Source organism: Sciurus vulgaris (genome assembly GCF_902686455.1).
Source record: "Sciurus vulgaris genome assembly, chromosome: 17".
NCBI lineage: Eukaryota > Metazoa > Chordata > Mammalia > Rodentia > Sciuridae > Sciurus > Sciurus vulgaris.
In genome coordinates this window covers 19025838-19049024 of record NC_136478.1, presented here as the reverse complement: position 1 = coordinate 19049024, position 23187 = coordinate 19025838, and the positions used below count along the sequence as shown (strand labels likewise).

The 23187-nt window shown below is 42.0% G+C and overlaps 1 protein-coding gene across 2 annotated transcripts; it reads right to left on the bottom strand.

The window, feature by feature from the left end:
- Window positions 1-491: 491 nt before the first annotated feature.
- Window positions 492-21639, bottom strand: DYNC1LI2 (dynein cytoplasmic 1 light intermediate chain 2). 2 transcript variants are annotated; one of them, XM_079118014.1, is made up of 13 exons: window positions 21462-21639; window positions 21244-21317; window positions 19187-19303; window positions 14370-14600; window positions 9257-9426; window positions 8234-8327; window positions 7230-7365; window positions 5295-5406; window positions 4685-4744; window positions 3661-3702; window positions 3250-3367; window positions 2319-2435; window positions 492-756 (listed from the first exon to the last, which is right to left on the bottom strand). In XM_079118014.1, exons 1-13 carry the CDS (start codon window positions 21566-21568, stop codon window positions 656-658), a joined length of 1479 nt encoding a protein of 492 aa, XP_078974140.1. In that variant the 5' UTR covers window positions 21569-21639; the 3' UTR covers window positions 492-655. The 2 variants fall into 2 exon arrangements, with proteins under 2 accessions (XP_078974140.1, XP_078974141.1); XM_079118015.1 differs by lacking the exons at window positions 21244-21317; window positions 21462-21639 and adding an exon at window positions 19684-21160.
- Window positions 21640-23187: the final 1548 nt, after the last annotated feature.

Sequence of the window (23187 nt, the reverse complement as noted above, 5' to 3'; positions counted from 1 at the left end):
CAGGCCCCCCACATTTAACATATCTTCCATAAGCTAAAGATGCATTTAGAACAAGTCTATTTTCAATTTGCTTAGTGTTTAGTTTGGAAATGCTTCTAATTTTAAGTCTTAAACAATGATTATTCGACTTCTACTGAACACACAGTATTTACTAACACTGCTCATCTCCTCCTTCCTCCACCTACCTCGACATCCGGCTTCCCCACCATCACATCTCTCATTTCTCCTTTCAATCCTTCTTTTCTGGGCTTTCTGCTACTTAATCTGCTTCCCAAGAACAAGAGAATTTGCTAACACACAACTGGTCAGACTAACCGCCATCTGATCAATGATTTCCTGGTCTCATTTGCTCCACCCCGAGAGAAAGTGGGCCCCCTTTCTCCACACTACAAGGAGCCCAGCTATGCTGGCTTCCCATGAGAGCCACATGCCCGAGAGTCCAAGGGTTATCCCTAACAAGGGGTCTGCCACATAACCTTCCTAAATGTGCATTTCATACTCGGACAAGCCAATGAAGTTTGTTTTTTTTTTTTTAAAGTTCATCTCCCCTTCCCCAAAAAACTGATAGCATGTGCCGTATCAGAAAAATCCTGGTCTTAGCAGATCAATATACATAGTTATTTGGTCATTTGACATGTGCACTTTTTCAGGAGGATCAGGCTTCATTTTCTGTTGAGGAGTTTGTTACCATGGAGTCTGGTTTTCGGGTCATTCTATCCAGTTCTTCCTGAACATTTGACAACACAGTCTTTTGTCCTTAAAAAAGGCAGAAGAAAAAAGAAAAGCAGCAGTGTGAGAACAGAAAGGAATTTTTTAAAAAGAAACATTTAAAATTATACAAAATTCTATAATCATTTGTGGTGAAACAAAAATGGGAAAGCCCTTTTTTCAAGGATCATAAAACAGACCCTAACTCAGTCCTTCTTAATTCCAAATGTCATAAGTCTGTGCTCCCCCAACTATGTGGCTGCCCCTGGCAAGGGGGTACCTCTGTGCCAAATGCAAAAGGCTTTTCTGAAAACCAACCCCCATGCACTCACTGCCATCTTCCTAGAAATGGTTACCTGAGTTTCGGGTATATAGCAAACTGCTTTCTTTGCTGGAGAGGTATTCAGGTTTTTTTTTCTAATCACAACACTATGGACTGACTCACATGCACAGTCTGAAAACACCATGTCAATAATGAGATGAGACCAAAGCCAGGCAGTTCAATCCTGCACAGTTGGTATTCACATTTTTCTACTTCAAATGCTAACAGTAGCCTGGAATGATCCCTAATTCCAACAAGGGAAAAATGGTCATGGCCATGGCCAAAGCCATCAGACCAGACTCTAAGAACTTTGGGGTTGCTGGAGGTTCAGACTATCCAGGAAATGGAGTGATTTCCTAAGGGTTTCATATGCTCTGTAAACATTAATTCGGGAAAACACTGTATTAATACACCTTATAGTCAGTGGAAAATTAAATGCAAAGACCCTTTTTTTCCTTTTCTTTTTGGGTACTGGGGATTGAACCCAGGGATACTACCACTGAGCTATATCTCCAGCCCATTTTATTTTTTATTTTGGGACAGGGTCTCAATACGTTGCCCAGGCTGGCATTGAACTTATGATCCTTTAGCCTCAGTCTCCCGAGTCTCTGGGACTACAGGCATGTGCCACAGCACCTGGTATAAGACCCTTTTAAAATGTCCTTTTAGCATGTGCAAGGCCCTGAGTTCAATCTCTAGTACCACAAATAAAATGAAATGTCCTCCAGCTTTCTGGGAAAATGTGGGATCTCAAGGAACTTTTGTTTCAGGTATCTCCAAGAAAAACTTGGTCTACTAGCCTACATGGAAAGATAGGTGGGTGGGCCACCACAGAGTTCAGGGAGGAAGAGATGATGACCCTCTAGTGACACTGAGAGTTCACAGGCTCCAGCCCATGGCAAGACTAAGAGCACTAAACAAAATCCTTTTAAAGCATCACAGAAAAATAAATAGAATAAATAAAATGGCAATAGTTTACCCTAGACCATGATCTCCAGTAGAAAGAGCTTCTGTAACAGGGTCACGTGTACAATTTAGGCTGTATCTTGACTCCACGAATAGCCTAAATATATATACATCCCACTTTAAATGTACCTGGGAAACCTGCATGGTAATAAGGCAAACCCACTGGAAGGATCCTGCTCAGTATGAAACGATCTACTTCCACATGGTTGTTCAGAACACTGAGTCTGCAGGCCAGGTGAAGGCACGTAATCCTGTCTGCATTCCCATCCTTCTAGCACAGCTTGGCCACAACGGCCACGAGTCTCTAAGGGCCCCTTTATACCTGACTTCTTGGTTGTGCTCTGCACTCCACCAGCACCAGGACTTCCAGGAGAGCCCGTTTTTTTACTCAGAAGACTATTGAAGAAGCTGGCCAACACCCCTTCACTTGCTGCATTATCTAAGGAAATGGTAAGCAAAGAAAGCGTCACACAAATGGGATAACTTCACCAAGAAGTAGTTCTCAACTTGGAATTAGCCATTTGTGGCTATCACCATCCTATGATCGCATTCATTTATTCTGAGTCCTTACAGCACCAATGCTGAGGCTAATTATGTGTTGGTATGATTATTGGACAGGTTTATAATTCCTACCTCAGCATAAGGATACCATGTGTTCCACACCATCTCCCTGTCCTCAAAGCAGTGTTTTTCAGTTTTACAAGCCCTTAACACTCCCAGCCTGCCATAAAAAGCTCACGTCCTAAGTAGAAGATACCCATCAAACATTCAAGAATTAAAAAAGAATTCTGTTTTGGTGGTTTTACTGCAATCAATATCTTTAGCTATCAATAAGTTGCTGGAATAACAGCTACCTAAACTAATAAGTAATTTAGTTCGACAAGAGTAGTGAAGGAGAAAAAAAAACTTGCAATTCATAAATAGTAATAATATAAACACGAGACATAAAACTCAAAATACACATTTTAAAGTGACTCTATTTTGTATTCCTTTCTGAAAGCATCTGCAGGACCTAAAGTCTTAAAAAAACAACAAACAAACAAATAAACAGATTCATAGGGTACCAATTCCAACAAAGGAACAGGCCCTGGCTGCTGCCATCCATAAATCCCTCCCTCTGGGAGAGGGGAAGGGGAAAGCAGCCCTAGTTCGGGGAAAGAATAGCCCCAAGCTTTCCTAGAGCTTCACTGAAGAGACCTTGGCCACCCCTCCAGACCTACGACTAAATAATTCTCCATAAACAGGATACTTACTTTTGATGTTTGGGTCTGGCTTCTTTACTGACGTTCCTGGGGAGGCGCTTGGTACACTGGCTGGCCCTCCCCGGCCCTGGGTCCTTGGAGAGCCAGAAGGTCCTCTTGCAGGGGATTCCTAAGTCCAAAACCAGCCCAGGGGACATAAAAATAACAGAAAAATGCAAATTTTAATGAAGACATGCTTCTGCCAGATATTTTCCACAATCTAGGTGAGGAACTGTGAGTTTGATCCTAGTTCAGCCCCTTCCTAGGTCTCAGTTTCTCCTAAGAGGATCTTCAGAGAAACCAAATTCCCTCTGAAAATATGAAAAGCCCAGATAAACATAAGCTCTCATAAATAATGGTATAAATTTTGAAGACACCCACGACACTAGGCCATGACCCTTTTGTGTGGTATAAGGTACTCACGGAGGCTCTTGTGGGTGTGGCCGGCTGCTTGGCAAGGAGTGACTGCAAAGAGAGGGACAAACTGGCCATTAACCAAGGCTGGCAGAGTGCGCTGAGGTTAGGAGAAAAACTTACTCCTAGTATTCCACTAGAGGGCGCCATTAACCAAGTCATATTTTATACTCTAAAGGCAAAAAACCTACTTGGTATATAGTGAAAAAGATTATCCAAGTAACCAGGTTATTTTTTATTTTATTTTATTTGGTGGTACTGGAGATTGCACCTGAAGACAGAGGCACTCTACCACTGAGCCACAGCCCCAGCCCTTTTTTATTTTTGAGACAGGGTCTTATCAAGTTGCCCAGATTGGCATTGGCACTGTGATCCTCCATCCTAAGCCTCCTTAGTGGCTGGCATTACAGGCATGTACCACCTCACGCCTGCCTCCAGTTAACCAGTTTTGAAGCTAAGGAAGCAAGCAGAGCACAGAAAGGAGGAAGAGTTGGAAAAAACAATTATCAAAACCTCCCTGGACTCACCTGGACCCTCAGGCAGACCCATGACATGTCTAATAATAATCTAGGTGAAAGAAATGAGAGACTGGGTTGCATTCTAAACTGTCAGCTTTAGGAAGTTACTCTCCAACCCTACAAATTGGGCATTAACTGCCTTTATGCCTTTCACATAACCAGAGTTATGTGAAGCTATGTGAAATAATGGAAGTGAGGTCAGATTACTTAGTGTAACTTTCAACATAGACAGTGTATCAGAAAACCTAAACTTCCAGAGAAATGATACTTAAAAAGATACTAAGCCTATTAATTCCTCTAAGAATCTGTAAGGCAGGTGGCAGATATTCTGAAGCAGTTGGTCCAACCCCAACCACTCCTAGAAAGAGGAGGATGTGAAAAGGAGACCTGGTCTCAACCCCTGTAATGTTGCAAGTTCTTTGTGACTCTCACAAGCAGACAGTCTCAGCCCCATCCTAGGGAATTGGCATTTCAGGCATGAGAAGGCCTCTGTTCTGATCTCCCTCTCTTCTTACCTGTTGCTTCATTAGGAACACCTGCTCATCCTCCGCTGCCAACTCTTTGTCATGGACCAGCTGAGAAGAGACATAACATTTGTAGCCACGGATCAAGAACACTCCCAAGCAACTGTGAAAATTCATGCTGTAAGGAGAATCTTGGGCTAGGGCCTCCACATGGGCCTGGAGGATCATTCCTGAGATGGCAGCTACATTTTTCTTTCCTGGCAGTCTCCCAAAATTAGCCACAGCATTGGGTCAATTGATAGTTTTAAAGCCTGGCAGATCAGGGTCTTCAGATCCTAGTAGAGAGGGGATCTAGTAACAATAATCCAGAGATGGCAACAACACTGTCAGGACTTACTGGGACATGCCAGCTAGCTTTCCAACATACTGAGCCATCCACATAACACCAGGCCTCATTTAAAGGCTAACAACAGGTCCCTGTACTACTTATTTCTTCAAAGTAGTATAATGTATGACCTATTTCTTCCTTTTCCCCTGTAGTGCTAGGGACGGACCCGAAGGCATTATGCATGCTAGGCAAGCACTCTACCACTGAGCTATACCACAGCCCAAGACCTGATTATACGTTTCTTTCCCCATTAAAAGTGACTGTTATGGGTACCTTTCTCACAGGAGGTTTCACAATGAAGTCTTCATATGCATCTTCTGGCTTCACGGTTGTGAAATTTTCATGTAAAATAGCTATTTTCTTTTCATTGTCCCAACCTGCAGGTCTAAAGGCAAAGAGGGATTGGTTGCTTTTCCTGGGACTGCCTCACATCATGCCCAGAGCACATAGGTTAGAAAGCATTCCTGGGTGAGATTCTTTCCCATTAAGATCTGGTCTGCAATTTCCACAGCAGGTACACCTCTTCAGGTCAGTGTGGCAGGTCCTGCTCCACACAGAACTCACAGGTCCCAGGCCCAAGGGGTCAGTGTGATATCCGAATGACCACACATGACCCCACTAGAAGCATTCAGAGCTCTCCCACAACTCCCCTTAAAGAGGAGCAAGGGCATAAGGGAACCCTGTTTTGACAGAGAAGAATGCAGAGAGCAAGAGAGAGGACAAAGCTTAAGTAGGGACTGTTTCTCTTGAGCTTTGGTATGGAGTCTTCCCTCCTATGGGTTGTCTTTCTCTGAGGACTCCTTTCTCTTTCTTTCTTTCTTTCTTTCTTTCTTTTTTTTTTTTTTTTTTTTTTTTTTTTTGGTGCTGGGGATTGAACCCAGGCAATTTACCACTTGGCTACATCCCCAGTCCTTTTTAAGACAGGTCCTTGCTAAGTCGCTAGGGCTGGCTTTGAACTTGAGATCCTCCTGCCTCAGCCTCCTGAGTCACTGGGACTTTTTCTTTTTTTGAGACCTTGTTTCAAAAAAAAAAAGTAGTTCAGTGATAAACACCACTGGGTTAATTCCTCAGTACAAAAAGAAAAAAAAAAAGCCACACGATGTTTCTCCATTCTAGACCAGCCCCAGGTCCAACTAGGCTCCCAGTTCCTTCTGTTCCTCAGAATCATGTGTGATTTGAGCATTGAAGAATTACAAAAAAAAATCCCACTCATTGAGTTTGTGCCTTCAGTACCCCTGACTGCTCTGGATGATTCTCTAAAAGCAAATATGTTGTCTAGGCTAAGTGAGGCTCTCCTCAAATGTGCAGGTCACCTATTCAGTTTCCTGGTGGTATCTGGCTCTCTCATGGCTGCCCCCACCCCTCTGGTCTGTGGGGGATACAGTACTCATCTTCCAGCATCACCCCCTCTACCTTTCTCTATTGCCCTTCCCCTCTTTGGCTGTGTGTCTTTTTCAGTCCCATAGCAGAAAACACATTTCATACATTTCTTTGTCCCCAGTGGAGAATGTGGGCATCTAGGAGATGCCGAGTAAGAACTGCTGAATGAAAAAATGTAGCTGTTAAGCCAAAAGGCCATCTGAGCCTGAACATCTACTGCTAGTCCAAGTCTTCTTAGAGAACATAGCTTCATCATTATTTATACATTCAGAAACACAGTTCTCTAGTGAAAGACACAAACTCAAGAAACTAGGTAGGCAAGCTGCGGGCATGACAATCAATCCCAGTGGCTCCCAATAAGAAGTGCTGGAAATTAAGCACTGAGTGTGGCCAAAATCCACACTGCAGGGATGTGGGAGGATCACCCCTGTTGGTGGGCAGAGGAACCAGATGCCTTAACAGAAAATATTCAGGATCCTTAAATGAAATCTCCTATACTTCAACTATCTCCCCCTGTTAGTACTTCTCCAGAGTTGACAAGTGCCAAAAATGGCATGCTTATGTTTTGGCAATGAAGAAAGGTAGCACCCCTGCTTACGCCACTTATTTCCCTCAGGCAAAATGTCTCATAGTCCAGAAAGAGCAGTGAGGGAAAGATAGGTGTATCTACCACCTCTAAGGCACAGCCCAAGCACTTTTCCCACACAGCAAGAGAGCTGCCTACACAAGACAGGGACAAAAGGTACTGAATTTGAAAGGGTAAAAGGTAAATAGCAAATGTACTATAAAAAGAGAAGGAGTTAAAAGCATCACCTTTAAAGAACTCACATAAAAACTGCATCCTTTTCCACAACTAAGGCAGGTGTGGTAAAGTGGAAACCATATGTTTTATGAACAATGTACTTATACAACAAATCGAGATTTTTCTCTTCCTTCACTGATGTGTAAATCAAGGCAGCTCCATCTAATCAATCTGCTTAAGGAAAACCAATTCACTGCAAGAAGAGACAAAATCACATACAAGCACAATCCTTACAGTACTATTCACAAGTCTCTCTGTTTTTGATCAATATATGAACATCAAAAAGTATTACAATTTTAAAAACTAAAAAGGGAATTGTAACGGATGGACCAAGTCAAAAGTATCACGTATGCTGGGACAGCTTTTTTTAACACCTCGTTGTTGTCCTGCTCCCTCAAGTTGTTTCTCAAGAAGCAAAGTATTAATGGCTGTGCAGCTAGCCTAAGATAACACCCTCAACAAGTTAAGGAGTGTGGATTCTGTCCTAGGCAAAAGCTTACAAGTGAGCAAATTTATCATTAAGCATACCTTTTTCAGGAATGGTGTCAACAAGCTAATGGGCTCAAAGGAGACAAGAAGGAACCCATCTGTTCCCTCATATTCCAGGGTGTGACAGTAGGACTACTGTTGGCTCTTTACAAAAACAAGACTCAAGAGACTGGTGACACAGCATCTCTCTCATGGGTACCACAAAACAACACAAACATATGAGAAACACTTGTAGCACCTACAACAACAGGCAGATTAGTAACTGTCCCTTCCTGGACAAAAGCAAAGATTAAAAAGATTTCTTAGCATGGTTTAATTATTTTGGTAATAAAATCATCACATATCAGCTCCTACTTAATATGAAGCCTATCTAATGTACTGTCTTAAAAATAAAAAATAACCAAATCTCAACATAGTAAAATATAAAACTAGTAAAAAGATAATACACGACTTCTCCCAGGAGAAGCCTACTCTGAGTTCAGGAGGGACTGCTAAGATGCCCTATTTGGAGGGAATCCATGTCTCTGGGCCCCAAGGATACACTGGAGGCAGAATCTCCGCAGGTGGGACTGAATGAAGTCCAAGTGCTCATCCCGGTAATCATGCTCCTTCTCCAGGATGCTCACTGCATCACACTGCAGGGAAGACAAAAGAAAGTCATTTCTCTGCTTCTCTACAGAACAGGAAAAGCACCTTTTACAGAAATAAAGTATCATAGCTCCAAAGAAGACAGCCATTACCAAGGGTCCAAGTATTAATCAGAGTAGATTAAAAAGGAACAGGAGATTTCTCTTTCATCCTGCATCTCAGCTTCTTCTTCTTCAAAGTGCATATATAATATGCCTGATCACCCCCACAAAGTTGTTCCAAACATTAAACAAGGTCACATTAGGAGACATATCCACTGTACATCACTGTGCACCACACTCCACAGGGCTCTGCTCTTAAGAGGATAACACTGGCACACCCTGTTGAGCAACCACAGTGGCTCTGACTGGGAATAAAGTACTTTTGACACCCCAATTTTTTTTGTTTGTTTTTTAGATGCTTGGTGCCTTGCTTTTGCTGAGGCTGGCTTTGAACTCACGATCCTCCTATCTCAGCCTCCTGAGCCCAGGGATTGCAGGCGTGTGCCACCACGCCCGACTACCCCAAATATTTTTAAAGCTACCTTTTAATTCTTATGTAAGAGACATTTTATTTCTCTATAATTGAACTCAATTTCTATTTCAACCTTGTCATTCTATTTTTTTCACCATCAATTTGGACCAGATGACATGTTAACACAATCTTAAGGAAACTGCTTTTAGATGAGTTTCCCATATAGTCTATAGTGCTTCATGGAGATCAACTGAGTAAAAGTGAACCAAGTGACGTCATGTTTCCAGCAGCAACGTTAAATGACAATTTGTTCTATCCTGACACATTCAATGTACCTTAATGGATCCCAAATAAGCTCAACTCTCCCTTGGGAAGAAACTTCATCAAAGCTTCTCAAACTTTTTTTCAGACAGTGATTGTTCACTGGCCAAACCCAGCCAAACTTACAATTCCCTGGACACACCTTTGTGCACACAACCAACACTGGGATCCCCAGGTTATGAGTCAGCACGTTGTCACCCAGAGGCAGGGCAACATTTTCTTCATCTGAGCCTGAGGTCAGAGGCCCTCTTCTCTGTGGGGAACCCTGACAACCTTCTTCAGGCTCAATATAGTCTTGAAAATCTTTCATAACTACAGAGGAAAAAGAAAAATATATACATATTATACACACAAAAAAATACACATTAACTTTAGGAAACTAAAAAACGTAGTAACAAGCAGAAAATAAGCAGCTGTGTCCATCAACCTTCTGAGTTACAGCTGATTGCAGAATCACAGATTTGGGAATGGTGATAAAAAATGCAAATTATGAACATTCAGTCTGAGCTTAATAACTTCAGAGCAGCAAAGAGACTTCTCTGATGTCTTCAATTGCATCGAACTCCTAAACAGGTTTTTTAAAAAATTTTAGGCTTAAGTAGTTCTTACTATGAAAAGTGTGACGGTTTGACATATTTGACTCCATGGAAATGTTATAGGCCAGGCTATATGGGCAATGACTAAACAGACTCCGTTTTGCTCTGAGACTCCATGTTATGTAGGAAATGCTTCTCCCATGGGAACGCCCCACCTCTGTACCCATCATCAATTGCTTAGCATGACAAGTTTGGCAACACAAAATGGCAATTCTTGTATAATGAAAAGTTGTTCTTTTTGATTTCTATTTTCCTAAACAATGTACCATGTTAACAGTGATGTCAATAGTGATTGTTTGGATGTTAGAAACCATTCTTTAGTGTGTACCTAGGAAAGGTCGTTTTGACCAATGTCTCCCTCTGCTGATGATTTCAGAGCTCATGATATAATTAGTTTGTAATTTTGAATCATAGCAACAGCCAGTTATGATTGATGTACTGATTTATGGTATAAAAACCCCTGCAACCCTGTGGTCGGGGCTGTTCTCCCAATAGTCATTTTTGGGGCAGTGTGTGAGACAGTCAGCTGGCCAGCTTAATAAAAACTCTCAAATTTGGACTTCTCAGTGGTGATAGGTCTGTTCTTAAGATGTGCCCCACAATGAAAAGAATCACTTTTCTTATATATCCTACTTTTCAAAATACCATATTATAGTCTGTGTAAAAAAAAAAAACATATTACATGAACGGCTACTTCAACATAGGTGACCCTCAGAAATCATTGTAACTAATAAAACTCAGTGTCCTCATTAGAAATGCTTACTAATCACGTAATTCCGCAAGAGCATGCTGTTTCCACATGGCTGAGGGATGTCAGCACTAAGTAACAAGGCTGTGCCTGCTCAGCACCAGCCACATTTCCTCCTTGCCCTCACTCATTTGAATTCAGTCTCATTTTAGAGATCTTGAGTCACACATGCCATGCACATGGCCTCTCCCTGCCTAACACAACAAAGGGTCAAAAGCACAACTGCTTCTTGGCATACACACTGACTGCCCCAGCTAAGGAGGATATTTAAGCTGAGTGCTCAATGGTCAGTTAAGCCAAGTGACCACAAGACCCACAGAACTGCATCTGTATATGGGCATTTCAAGGCTCACATGTCAGGCCAGAAAACAAAGACATGATGGTTAAAGCTACTTTGAGCCAAGGAGCCAACAGGTGCTCTACCCTCCTAACAAGCCCAAGAGGACTTGAGAACCACAAGGTCTTTTACTATTATCAACAACATGCCTGCCAAGTAAATGCAAAATAACAGCACTACAGAGGGCCCTAGAGAAAGGTGCAGATTCTACACTTTACCCAAAAAACAGGTTTCAAAACATTTTAAAACAATGAGTTTTTATTTACAGAGATTTTAAAGTAATCATTGCATATGCTTCTAAAATTATCTGTAACATCATGTTTCAAATCACACTAGGCAAACTGAAAGCTAATTGTTTAAGCCCTCAAGTATAGATGTGATATTTTACCTCTACAACTTTCTCTTTAATTAAGCTCATGCATATAATTATCAATATAAACAACCTAATTGAGTGATCTTTACTCCATTTTTGACAACACAGAAAAACTTAAGGTGGTTATTGAAGGACATTAGAAGGAAATCAAAGATTCTCATATTTTCTCTTTAAAAGAATTTTAACAAACCTTCAAATAAGTGAAAAATACAGTGATTTAACAGTCTGGGTAAGATCATCACTGAAGGAACTCCCTGACAGTGAGCAAGGCAAAGCTCAGGTGCCTCCATTACGCAGGGTGCTGCCTAAACTCTGCTGTATAATACAATATGCCACGATGCGAAAAAAGCCTGGAATCCCTTGGTAAGACCTAGTCATAGTATAAAGGATACTTGTCCAATAAGAGTAGGAAACTGATATATTTTAAAATAACTCAGCACTTTAGAAAGCACACTGGAAGACAGAGCAAATATGCACAACATATAGGTAAATGAAAAGGGAAGACTAAAATAGCAAGGACTGTGTAATTCAAAATATAATAAATGCATTTTCCTTAGGGGATATACATACATAGTTAGGGTTAACAATTCTCTGTGTGGTACCATGGCCAGTAATTTTACAGCAGGGGCCATCCCACCAGGGATGCTTTAGCATCAAGACAGGAGTGAGTTCAAGAAGGAGGTCACAAAGCACTCTATGTTCCCTACTCTTATCTTTTCCCTAATACCTCACTGACCACCCACTAGGATCCACAAACCCTAGACCCCACCAGCCTACATAAGTAACAGAGAAACAAGCACCACCTTCTGGTAGCTCTAAGAGTTGCTCTCCACTAGTTTGGTTCTTGCAGTCAGTTAGCTCATACCCCGAATCACTGAAGACCCTAAAACTGAATGGTTGACCACAGAGCAGCTTTCCAAAATCCCAAGACTGAAGGCTGGTTGGATTAGAAACTGGGTTGGATATAGCCCTTCACTTGTTCAATACAATTCACAGTCCAAATCAAGAGTCCTCTGCAAAAGAATATGACCCCAGCACTATTAAAATGATTAAAATGAAATTATCTAAATGATTATTTAAACCCAGCACTAACAAAGACACCCCTTCAACATGAAACACAAAGGAATGGCTACCATTCCAAGTAGAGGCCTTCAGAAGGTGAACCAGAGTCAAGAGATACAGACATGGTTCCAGCAATTGCTAGTTGCTCTCCAGTGTTCTCTCTCTTCCTCCTCATAACCAAAGAAATTCCTGATTTTCAGAACAAAGAGCCACATAGAATAAAGACATTCTCCTTTCTTTAAAAGACAGCAGGGCTGAGCATCAAAGGTGCATGCTGTAATCTCAGCAACTCAGAAGGCTGAGGCAAGAAGGTAGCCAGTTCAAAGCCAGCAAGGCCCTAAGCACCTAGGGAGGCCCTGTCTCAAAAACAAACAAACAAAACAGCTGGGGATGTAGCTCAGTGTTATATAAACGCCCCTGGATTCAATCTCTAGTACCAAAAAAAGAGAGAGAGAGAGAGAGGGAGCAGGCATAAGCCTGTCAGTCCTTCCTTTCTCTATCCTGCTGCCTGGAATACAGATGTGAGACTAGAGCTGTAGTTGTTGGGAGGAAATGAACCACACCCTAGAAATGACAAAGCAGTAAGCACAATGGAGCCAGGGTCTTTGAGCTTTCTTCCGAGTGCTGTTCCCCAATCCTAAACTGCCTACCTTTGGATTTCACTTCAAGGAGAGAAAAATAAACCTCAGTCTTGCTTACGCCATCACCATCCCAGGTTCTGTGTCACATGCAGCTGAATCTAACACTGACACAAACATCAATGACTAAGCCTGCAAAACAAATTCAGTGTCTCATGCAATAAGCTCTCCAGGAATAGGCATCTTGTCTGCTATGTCCCCAGCACCTAAAATAGGACCTGATATTGGGCAGATACTTGCCCTATCTGGGAAAGAACAGTGTCCTTGGCCAATCTCTCTTTTCTTCTGTTTTAAAAAATCTTCACAAGGTTATCATTCTAAGAAAACAGGTTCACAGAACTGGTACAAAGATATATGGAAAGCAAACTGAAAACAGTTCCTCAGTCTCAGACCATTCTAAGAAGTTGTCTTTAGGGTCTCTATTTCAGAGGAAAAAGAGGCATTATCTAGAAAGGTCAGTGGCTGAAGACAGACAAGCTGAGCTGCATAACAATCACTATAGCACACATGTGGGTGACCCAGGAAAGACAGGCAACAAACCAAAGAAAAGTTAAACTCCTTATTTTAGCAAATGTGAGACAGGGACAGATGAAGTGTGAGACAGGAAAATACACACCAGGAAATTTAATTTGAACAGCACATCAAAATTTCTGAACCCTTCTGCCAATAAGTGTGCTGATCCTGTGTGCCACGCTCCAGAGTTCTCATCTATTCAGTAAAGGAGTGATGTCATCCCGTGGAACCAAGCCAGACTGGGCCAAGCCTGTCCTGACCAAGACAGTTGCTACTGCCACAATTCCAGGCGCTGCCCCTCCCATTTCTCTGGCAAAAGGACAGAAGCTGATGTAACTGCACAGAAGCAAGGGAAAGGAAAAACAAGCTTCTGAACCACACTAAGAAAACAAAACGAAAACACTTAATTTGAAAGTTCTTTATTCTCAAAAGAACTCTGACATCATAAGTCTTAAAATAAACTCATTTTAGTGGCCCCCCAAATAACCTTCTTAACTACATTTGCTGGATTCCAAAATGCAGTAAGGTGGGAATCGAAAGATTTGTCTTTTTCAGGGCTCCCACTAAACTTGCCAACAAGAGGGTACACAAGGCTTTCATGGAATTCCAGGGCTGTGGACTCAAGCTGCAGAGACCACAGCAAACCCCACATCCTGATGCTAACACAGCAAAGTGACACAAAAGCCTGGAGGCCTACAAAACTGATCATGTTTTAGGAGGCGAGAGAAGAAGTCTTGTATTAAAACAGAATAAATGAAAATAGTAAGAAATATTGATTCCTCTTATTCAACAATGACACTTAAGATAAAGACTGCTTCAAATGCTTTTTTTCAATGTATTCTTGAAATCAATATTCATGAAAACAACTCTGAAATCAATGGTGCAAAACAAAACTTAAATACTGCAAGGGAAATCTCTCAACTGAAAAGGTAGTTCTAACAATCCAGAAAGACTAGTTAATTTTCCAAGAAAATTCTAATTTACTTACACTTCCGCTCCAGCTCCCTCATTTCTTCTGGTGGAATTTTCATTTTATCAATGTGCTCACGTAAAACACTAGCCCACTTCTGTAAAGATTCCATCACAGTCCAAGGTCTAGACATGTCCGCAACAAAAATGACCAGGGTCTCTGGCAAGGATTCAGCAGAAACTGCAAACTTCAACAGGCCTTTGTGGTACAGATCTCCATCCAGAATCCATACATTGCAACGAGTGTGATCTGAGAAAAGAAATGAAGCTAAGTTACCATCCAACAAGAGTCAGGAGCAGGCTATCACAGCAGAATTAGGAAGATCATGAATTCCATGCAGAATTCAAATCTAACTGAAAAGCGTCCAAATGTTCAGTGGACAGCAATCCTTGGTCCTTGTGCTTAAGGAACTGTTTAGATTTTAAAAATTTAAGAAGACTATCATATATCAAAGTAACCATAACTAAAAATATTTCAGCAATATCTGAGGTGCAGAGTGAAGGTAATCAGCTTTCAGTAAGAACCAAAAAATCTGATGTTCAGTGGTCAATTGTGACATGGTCTAAATAATCCATTGTCTAAAGATATCAGCAATTTTGTGAAGTGGCACGTAATGCTGAGAGCTTGTGGTAAAACAAGCCCTTGTTGTGTCAGTCACATTAAGTGGTACATTCACATACCATGAAGGGTACCAAAGAGACAGGTCCTTTGTATTTAAATGCCAAGATAAAATCATTACTGATATAAATTGAGACATGAACTGCTGGGTGCCTAATGATATTAAGGAATTACAGATATTCTTGTGATAATAACATGGTTATGTTTTCTAAAAATCCTTATCTTTTAGATATACTTTTGGTAGTATTCAGATGAAATGATACAATGTCTAAAACCTACTTCAAAATAATCCATTATGGAGTGAAGGGAGAAAAGGGTCATAACTGAAGTAAAACTGACCAAGAACTGATAATTACTGAAAGACAAGTGATATTTACATTGTAGTTCATGACACTAGTGTACTTCATATATACTTTTTGTTTTCTATAATAAATTTTAAAACCTATATGCATAAATGCACAAGTGCAAACATTTAATAAAGCATATAGTTCCAAAATTAAGATGATCAAACTATACGTGAGAATTCTTCAAACTGATAATATATTTTTTAAAAATTTCATACATCTTTCTTGGTAACTTTTTTTTTTTTTTTGGTACAGAGGACTGAAATGAGGGGTACTTAACCACTGAGCTACATCCCCAGCCCTTTTTATTTTTTGAGACAAGGCCTAGTAAGTTGCTTAGGACCTCACTAAACTGTGGAGGCTGGCCTTGAACTCATGATCTTCTTGCCTCAGCCTCCTAAGCTGCTGGGATTATAGGCGTATGCCACCACAACTAGTGGTAACTTTTTTTAATAAAAGCAACTTGATATACTTCTACTATCAAAAATATCTTAATTTCCCATCAATTCCAACATAAACTTTTTAAAATCTATCTTCCACTAACTACCTTTTTGGAATAATCAATACATTAATGTGCTATAAAAATATGTATTTATTACTTTATTTCAGCAGTATAAGGTATCTAAATCTAGCTCTACTTTAAAACTTCTAATATATACCTTATTTACTTATGCAAAGGATTGAACCCATGGCCCTAAGCTTGTTGTGCAAGTGCTCTACCACTGAGCTATACCCTCAGTCAAACTATCAATATTTTAGCTAGTGGTTTTAGTTTAGGTTCTGCGAATGCCTTAAGAAAATATTGCTCTATACCCAAAGTCCACAGGTTTGAATGCCTACCCACCAGCTGGCACAATTCCTCTTTTTTAGCCTCTCTTTCTATAGGCCACCATACATAACTCACCCATGTGCGTGAAGATCACACACATCCCACACAGCATTAAATGGATCTCCCAATCCTGGATGCAGAGATCCTTTGACATGTCATGTCCCATCACAAACCAGGAACAAGTCAGAGACTATTTTCTCTATCTGGGCGATTGCTACAAAACATGTATTTACAACCCAGTCACACTACATAATAAAAAAGACCAGGCTCAAAGATATATAATTAACCATAGGTAAGGGCAACTGTTTCATCAAATATGAACTCACAGGTACTCAGCCTACAAAAAGGTTTTAAAGTAACCATAATCCATTAAGTCCCCAGTTTTCAATTCTATAAGTATTTCAATGAAATTAATACAGGTACATTAAAACAAAATAGGTTTTATTTTCAAAAGTTCTAATCATTTACTTATTACTTTTCTCAAAAAATAAAACAAAAACAGACCTCTAAAAACATATTACTTCAAAGTTACCCTAAGTGGTACATTTGTTGCTCAATTTACATTTTAATAGGTGTGCCACATCTGGGATGATAGGACATAATGGGTGAAAGGGATCTGAAAGAGAAGTTACCATGTACTTAAACTCAAAGGCAACATGGCTTATGGGATACTTTGGCCTGAAATATGCTTATGCCATCTTGAAAAAGAGGCTATGGAGATATACAGAATATCTACACCACATTTTGTTCTTTTCAAAGGAACAAGAGTACCAGAGCTATTGCGAAGTCTACCGCACTCCATTATTCCCATTATAACCTTTCTTTCTGTCAACCTGCAAAATAGGCACTGCAACCCCATTTTGTACATAAGGAAATTGAAATGTAGCATGGTTAAGTCAGTTACCCAAGGTTACTCTACTGCTAACTACAGGACAGGCATTCTGAACCAGTTCTGTCTGACTCCAAAACCCAAGTTCTCTCTACAATAACCAAGGTGACCTATAAAGACAGGAAGCAAAAGTCACAAACAGGCAACACAGACATGTGAGTCCTCTAAGCCTGGCTCAGTGGGCCCCTATGTCCACCACCAACTCCAATGGGTCTAGATGGACACCTGATGCCTGTTTGTCTGACACCAGACAAAAACCTTGGCACCATGTCAATCTCCTGCTTTCCTTTCAAGTCATTCACAGAATATTCAGCAAGAGAAGGGAAGTCAGGAAAGGGAGCAGTAATAAAAATCCCTGGGGTTCTAAAATTACCCACTAAAATTAGTTTATACAAAGTAGGGTTTTGTTATGGTTTAGATCTGAAATGTCCCCACAAAGGCCAGATACTAAAGGCTTGGTTGCCAGCCTGTGGCACTATTAGTAGTTGGTACAACTTTTAAGAGGTGGGGCTTAGTTTGAGGAAGCAGGTCAGTGGTGGAATGTCCTTCAAAGGTGTATTTTGTCACCCACCACCCCTTCTTCTCTCTCTGTGCTTCCTGGCCTCCCTGAGCTGAGCAGCTTTGCTCTGCCACACACTCCCTGCCAAGATGTGCTGCCTCACCACAGGCTCTAGGAGCAACCTAAAAGCAACTGTCAAGTGATCATGGACTGAAAACTGTTACACTATGAGCCAAAGTAAATCTTTTTTCAAGTTGATCTTCTATATATTTTGTCATAGTAACAGAAAGCTGACTAACGGTTATCTGAGTTGAGATGAAAGAATTAAAGTGCTGGAAAGAACTTTGGTTCAGTCTTCAATTTAGCAATAAGGAAGTGGAGGACCAAAGTGGTAGGATTAATTCTCCCTTATATAATCACCTTTACATCATGATCCTTCCTGTTTAAATGGGTAAAAAATTAAATATAAAGAACTTTATTTATTTGGTACTGGGGACTGAACCCAGGGGCACTCTACCACCGAGTTACTTTTCCAGCCCTCTTTTTATTTTATTTTGAGACAAAATATCACTAAGTTGCCAATGCTGGCCTCAAACTTTCAATCCTCCTGCCTCAGACTCCTGAGTATATGGGATTACAGGTGAGTGCCATAGAACCTAGGAAAGAATGCATTTCATCTTTAGGCTACAAAGGTAACTTTCCTACATACACAAAAAAAGACCTACGGACCAATAATTACTTATTTTACAGTTATTAAAAAACAAAACAAAACAAACATTGCCAAGTGTGACGGTGCAGCACACCTGTTATCCTAGCGGCTCAGGAGGTTAAGGCAGGAGGATCATAAGTTGGAGGTCAGTCTCAGCAACTTAGTAAGACACTGTCTTAAAATAAAAAATAAAAAGGGCTGGGGATATAGCTCAGTGATAGATCACTGACCGGTACCTCCCCCTGACCCCCACCCCCAAAAAAAAAAAAAAAAAAAAAAAAAACCTAACATAAAATCCAAATGATTATAAAGGAAAATTTACTGAGTAGCTGTAACCAAAATCATTACTCCACCCATCTGACAATTAAAATAATTTTAAAATGATATCTAATCCTTGTGTTTCCCACATGCTTTTAAACATCCTATTGTGTAGGTAAAAACCATTATGCTCTGCATTTGAGAGATCATGAATTGAAGACCATTATCACCTTGGAGCCTTCATTCCCTCCCACCAGAAGAAATGGAAATAAGTATTTCTAAATAGTCACACAGAGACTCATGAAATCCTCCTGAGTGAATATATGTTAAATTATTATCCTCTGAACCACACCAATTACAGATTCTCTACTTGAACCAGGCAGAGAAACAACAGTGCCAGATCAGTATGCCAAGCATTTCTCTCATCCTACTACCTTTACATGCATGGGAAAATTTATCTACAGTATCTCCTATTAAGTAGAGGCTAGACAGAAGAGCAATGAACAGCTCCATTCCTCATTTTTGCTAACATGCTCTATAAAAGACAAAATCCTGTGAATGACACCTATTTCATTTATTCCCTTATGACTAATTCCCTTAGAACCAAAATGAAAAGTTGAGACCTCTGACATGCTATAGGAGTCAGGGTCCTGCACGTATCCCTTACCATGGATCAACGCTTCACTCACCATCTCGGTCCTCGTCATGGACACTGAGGTAGAGATACTCTAGGCCTCTTCCTTTTTTGCCATGCTCTGCTCCTTGTAGTTTAGTCATAAGAGTTGTTTTACCAGAACCATCTTCACCTATAAATGATGTTTGTAAGAAGACAAAGATGTACTGTTTATTTTGGACAAGGATGGCAAGTTATACCAAAGTCATGACATTTCACACAACAAGGAACAACTAAGAATGCAGAGTCCACTGCTGAGGCTCATTTGCTTATATAAACAATGGAGATTTTGCTCTAAGAATGACTGGTAGCGGGGGCAGGTAAAAGCAGCAAATTCCAAGATCTACATTGACTTTCTACTGCAGTTTTCCTTACTTCACAAGGGAAGGAATAAGGCAAGTCCATTTTCTAAGACATGCACTTGGAAAAGTTAAAGTAAAAAGGTAGGGCTAGCTTCTCACAAAATAAACTTCTACCACAAGAAACTCACGAAATCTTCAAAACACAACTAACCTCAAAGACTAGGGAACTCTGAATGTTTTTTTTTTTAGTCTGATCCTGCCTCACCATCATGAAGAATGGATGTTATTTTTCTCATCTGATTTTAGTACATATCCTTCATAAGCATTCTGAAGGCTGAGAAACTAAAGAAAATAATTACAGACCTAAGCAATCAGTACAATCTCAGTAATTACCAAACACTTTTTCATCTCCAACAAACTAACATCTCCTCCCCACACCAAACAAAACAAAACAAACAAACAAAAAACAACTACCTCCCTAAACACCAGGTAGAACACCAGCAACAATCATCTCTAGGCATTCCTGGGACTTAATAATATAGAATTATAGAGAAGGTGAAAGGCATTCCACAGATGAGACTCCCTGTTCATCCACAATGCCATTAACTTTTTGTTCTCCATATCCCAGCTAGACCAGGGTAAAAGTTAGTCAGCCTGACTTCAGCACCTGCTTATTCTGAGCTACCTACCACTCTACAAACCAGAGTTATCTTTCTAAAACACAGATCTTGTGCTCTTAGCCCTCGGTTTTTTTTAAATCTCTGAGTTTGCTGAAACCCACCACAGTAGACATCACCTGAAACCCATTCAGCCCCCTCAGGAACTATAAGGAAACCACTGTGATGCCCAAAAAAGTTTGGATGGAGGTAAGATAAAAGGGTTATGAAAATCAGAAGTCTTCAAAAAGCATTAACTTTTCCAGTCTTTCACGATCTGCCCCCAACTTACTTTACTGGGCATTTATCACAAGAAATTTTAACAGTTTCCAAACCCCAAACCCTCCTGTCACTTTTGTGCCCTCCATACTGAGACTTATCCCTCAAAACACACCCAAATTTCTTTCAACAGCACAAACAGTGTGATGCTTCCACAATAGTCTGCTCTTGACAGGGCAGGGTGTAGTGCAATCACCCACACATCTGTTTCTTGTGTAGAGTATCAGGACTGTGTGCTGTCCCAGCCTGCAGTCCCACTACACAAATGGGTTTGTTGTGCGAAGACACCCCAATCACCTTCACTTGTATGAGGAAACTGAGGTCACGGAGGTTAAGGGACCTAACTTAAGTAACCCAGCAGTGAGGGCAGGAGAGTCCAGGGTACTGGCTTCAAAGCCTGCTGTCCTTTGCAGACTCCCTAAATCCTCCGGCTGTGCACTGCTCATAATAACCGAGCTAGGCTCCCATGACAGTTCCGAGCCCAGGTCATCTCGTTCTCCCGCCTTCTCCATCCAGTCTTCTCATCTACTCTCTCCCTTCTCTTCACCCTCAACTTAAACTGAAGACTATGGGCGCAGGAAGTCAATCCGACATAGCGACCAAGTGACTAAAGGAATGTGCGGACCACCCCACACAGCACCTCTGGACTCTCCAAAAGGGGCAGCATCCCACCGTCAGGCGTGGTGGGCTTGGCGATTCTCCAGTTGCCGTGCCAGCGCCCGGCGAGCCCTCCGGGGCGGCAGGCAGGCAACAGGGAAGGAGGGGGACGCTGGGACCTGTGGGAGAGGCGGCGCCTCGCCCACCCCAGCGGCCGCCGGCAGCGCCCCGCCGCTCACCGAAGACCAGGATGTTCTTGCCGGACGGTAGCTTGGACCTGGCGCGGGTGGACACTTCACTCAAGATCGAAGACCTGCAGCGACAATGGGAAGAGCGGTCAGCCCCGGGGCCGCCCAGGACCGGCCCATGACTGCCGTCAGTGTCTGCCCAGGGTCCGGCCCGGCCCGGCAGGCTCTCCATCCTGTCGCGCCCTCCCCGACTCAGCCCGCGGCCTCACCACAGGCTCTGGCCCTCCTCCTCCTCACTGGTCAGGTCGCCGGCAGCAGCCACCGCGGGCCCGTTGGAGCCCAGCAGTAGCTTTTTCTCCACCCCCACCGGCGCCATCTTGCCAACTGCTGCCACAAAGAGGGCCCTCCCCCGGACCCGCCGAGGACCCGCGAGGACCCCGGCCGGGCCGCCCCTCGTCCCCGCTGCCCACCGCGCGGCCGCGTAGCTCAACGTGCCCCGCCCGGCAGGCGCAGTCTGCGGGCTCCTACGGCTCGCGAGGCTCCCGCGGGAGGGGGCGGCAGTCAGGCAATTGCTAGGGCAGCCTTGCGGGAGGTGGGGGTGAGGCGGGCGCCGCCCGGACCCAGGACGCGGTAGCGGCCTCTGCTGGCTGAGGGACGCGGCGCAGTGCCCGCCCCAAGACCCCGCCGGGCTCGAGGTTACCCGGGTCTGTGTAGTGCCAGAGAGCCTGGTGGACTGACGAGACAAACCCACGCTTTGGAATAAGACTGATGCACGACAGCGCCACGTAGCTAACCCTCACCGTGTGCCAGTCACACACACACTATCTCAATCTTACTTTAGGCATGGTGACCCACGCCTGTAATCCCTGGGACTAGAAGGCTGAGACAGATTCCCGGCCCCCAAAGATTTAGCAAGAGCCTCTCAAAAAATAAAAGGGGCAGGTGATGTAGCTCAGTGGCAGAGCACCCCCTGTATTCAGTCCTCAGTACTTTCCCCGCAAAAACACCAAAATCTTACCCAACCCTTGACAGATGAGGAACCTGAAACTCAGAATTTAGATGCTAAAAGGTAACATCTCGGTACTCCAGTTGTACTCACTAATCTGAAACTACTATATTGAGTTTGACCTAATCTTCATCAAGCCCTGCAGTGAAGATCAGCCTTAAAACAAGATCCCCAAATCTTCATAAATATCCTTTTCCCCCTCCTTCTTCGTAAACTTAAAGACTGTTCACCGCAGTGAACAATATGTTTGGGTTTGCTTTATTATTTTTAAAAATATTTTCAGCATGCTGGACGTGTAGCTCAGTATTAGAGCTCTTGGTGCTTGCCTAACATGCCTGAAGTGCTCCTGGTTCAGTAGTCAGCACCTGGAAAATGTTTTGTTTTGTTTTTTTCAGGGAGCCAGCATTTAACACCAAAATTAAGTTTAATTTCCTTTCAGGGGCAGGGGATGTGAAACAGGAAGGTGCAGGGAGAAGGAAGAGGAGTAAAGAAAATACATTGTACTTTATCAGGGTTAAAGTTGGGTATGGCCTAAGTGAATGCTCTTGATGTTCTGATGGAAGCATATTTTTACAAGGCACTGTTAAATATCACAAGTAAATTGGATATGACAGAAGAGCAACCAATTAATTGGGTTTCACGTGACTAGGATAGTGATCATGGCTGTGCCAAAAATTGGGCATAGTAAATTACAGGATCCAACAAATGGGCATATCATCTGCAAACTTGGGATATATTTTAGGCAAAATAATGGGAATGAAAATCCATTATATATATTACACCCCTGGAAGTCTGGGAAGATCAGGCAAAGGTTAGAATTTATAGAAGGGTAAACAGTGTCTCAATTTTCACAGGCATAGGATGAGGAGTTGAAAACTAATGCCAGTGAAAGCAATAGTTGGAAAAAAGCATTAGATTTACGTCTTTCTTTTCTCGAAGGAATACTACCAAGTAGGAGGATTCTGCAAACTTATCAAATGCAGATTTCA

Bases quoted from the DNA above. Each gene is read 5' to 3' on its own strand.
- DYNC1LI2 (XM_079118014.1), bottom strand. From the start codon at position 21,568: ATGGCGCCGGTGGGGGTGGAGAAAAAGCTACTGCTGGGCTCCAACGGG. The intron at 8,328-9,256 runs GTGTGTCCAGGG...TCTTCCCTGCAG, and splicing joins TGTTGGTTGTGTGCACAAAG to TGTGATGCAGTGAGCATCCT. The intron at 2,436-3,249 runs GTAAGTATCCTG...CCATTTCCTTAG, and splicing joins GCCAGACCCAAACATCAAAA to ATAATGCAGCAAGTGAAGGG.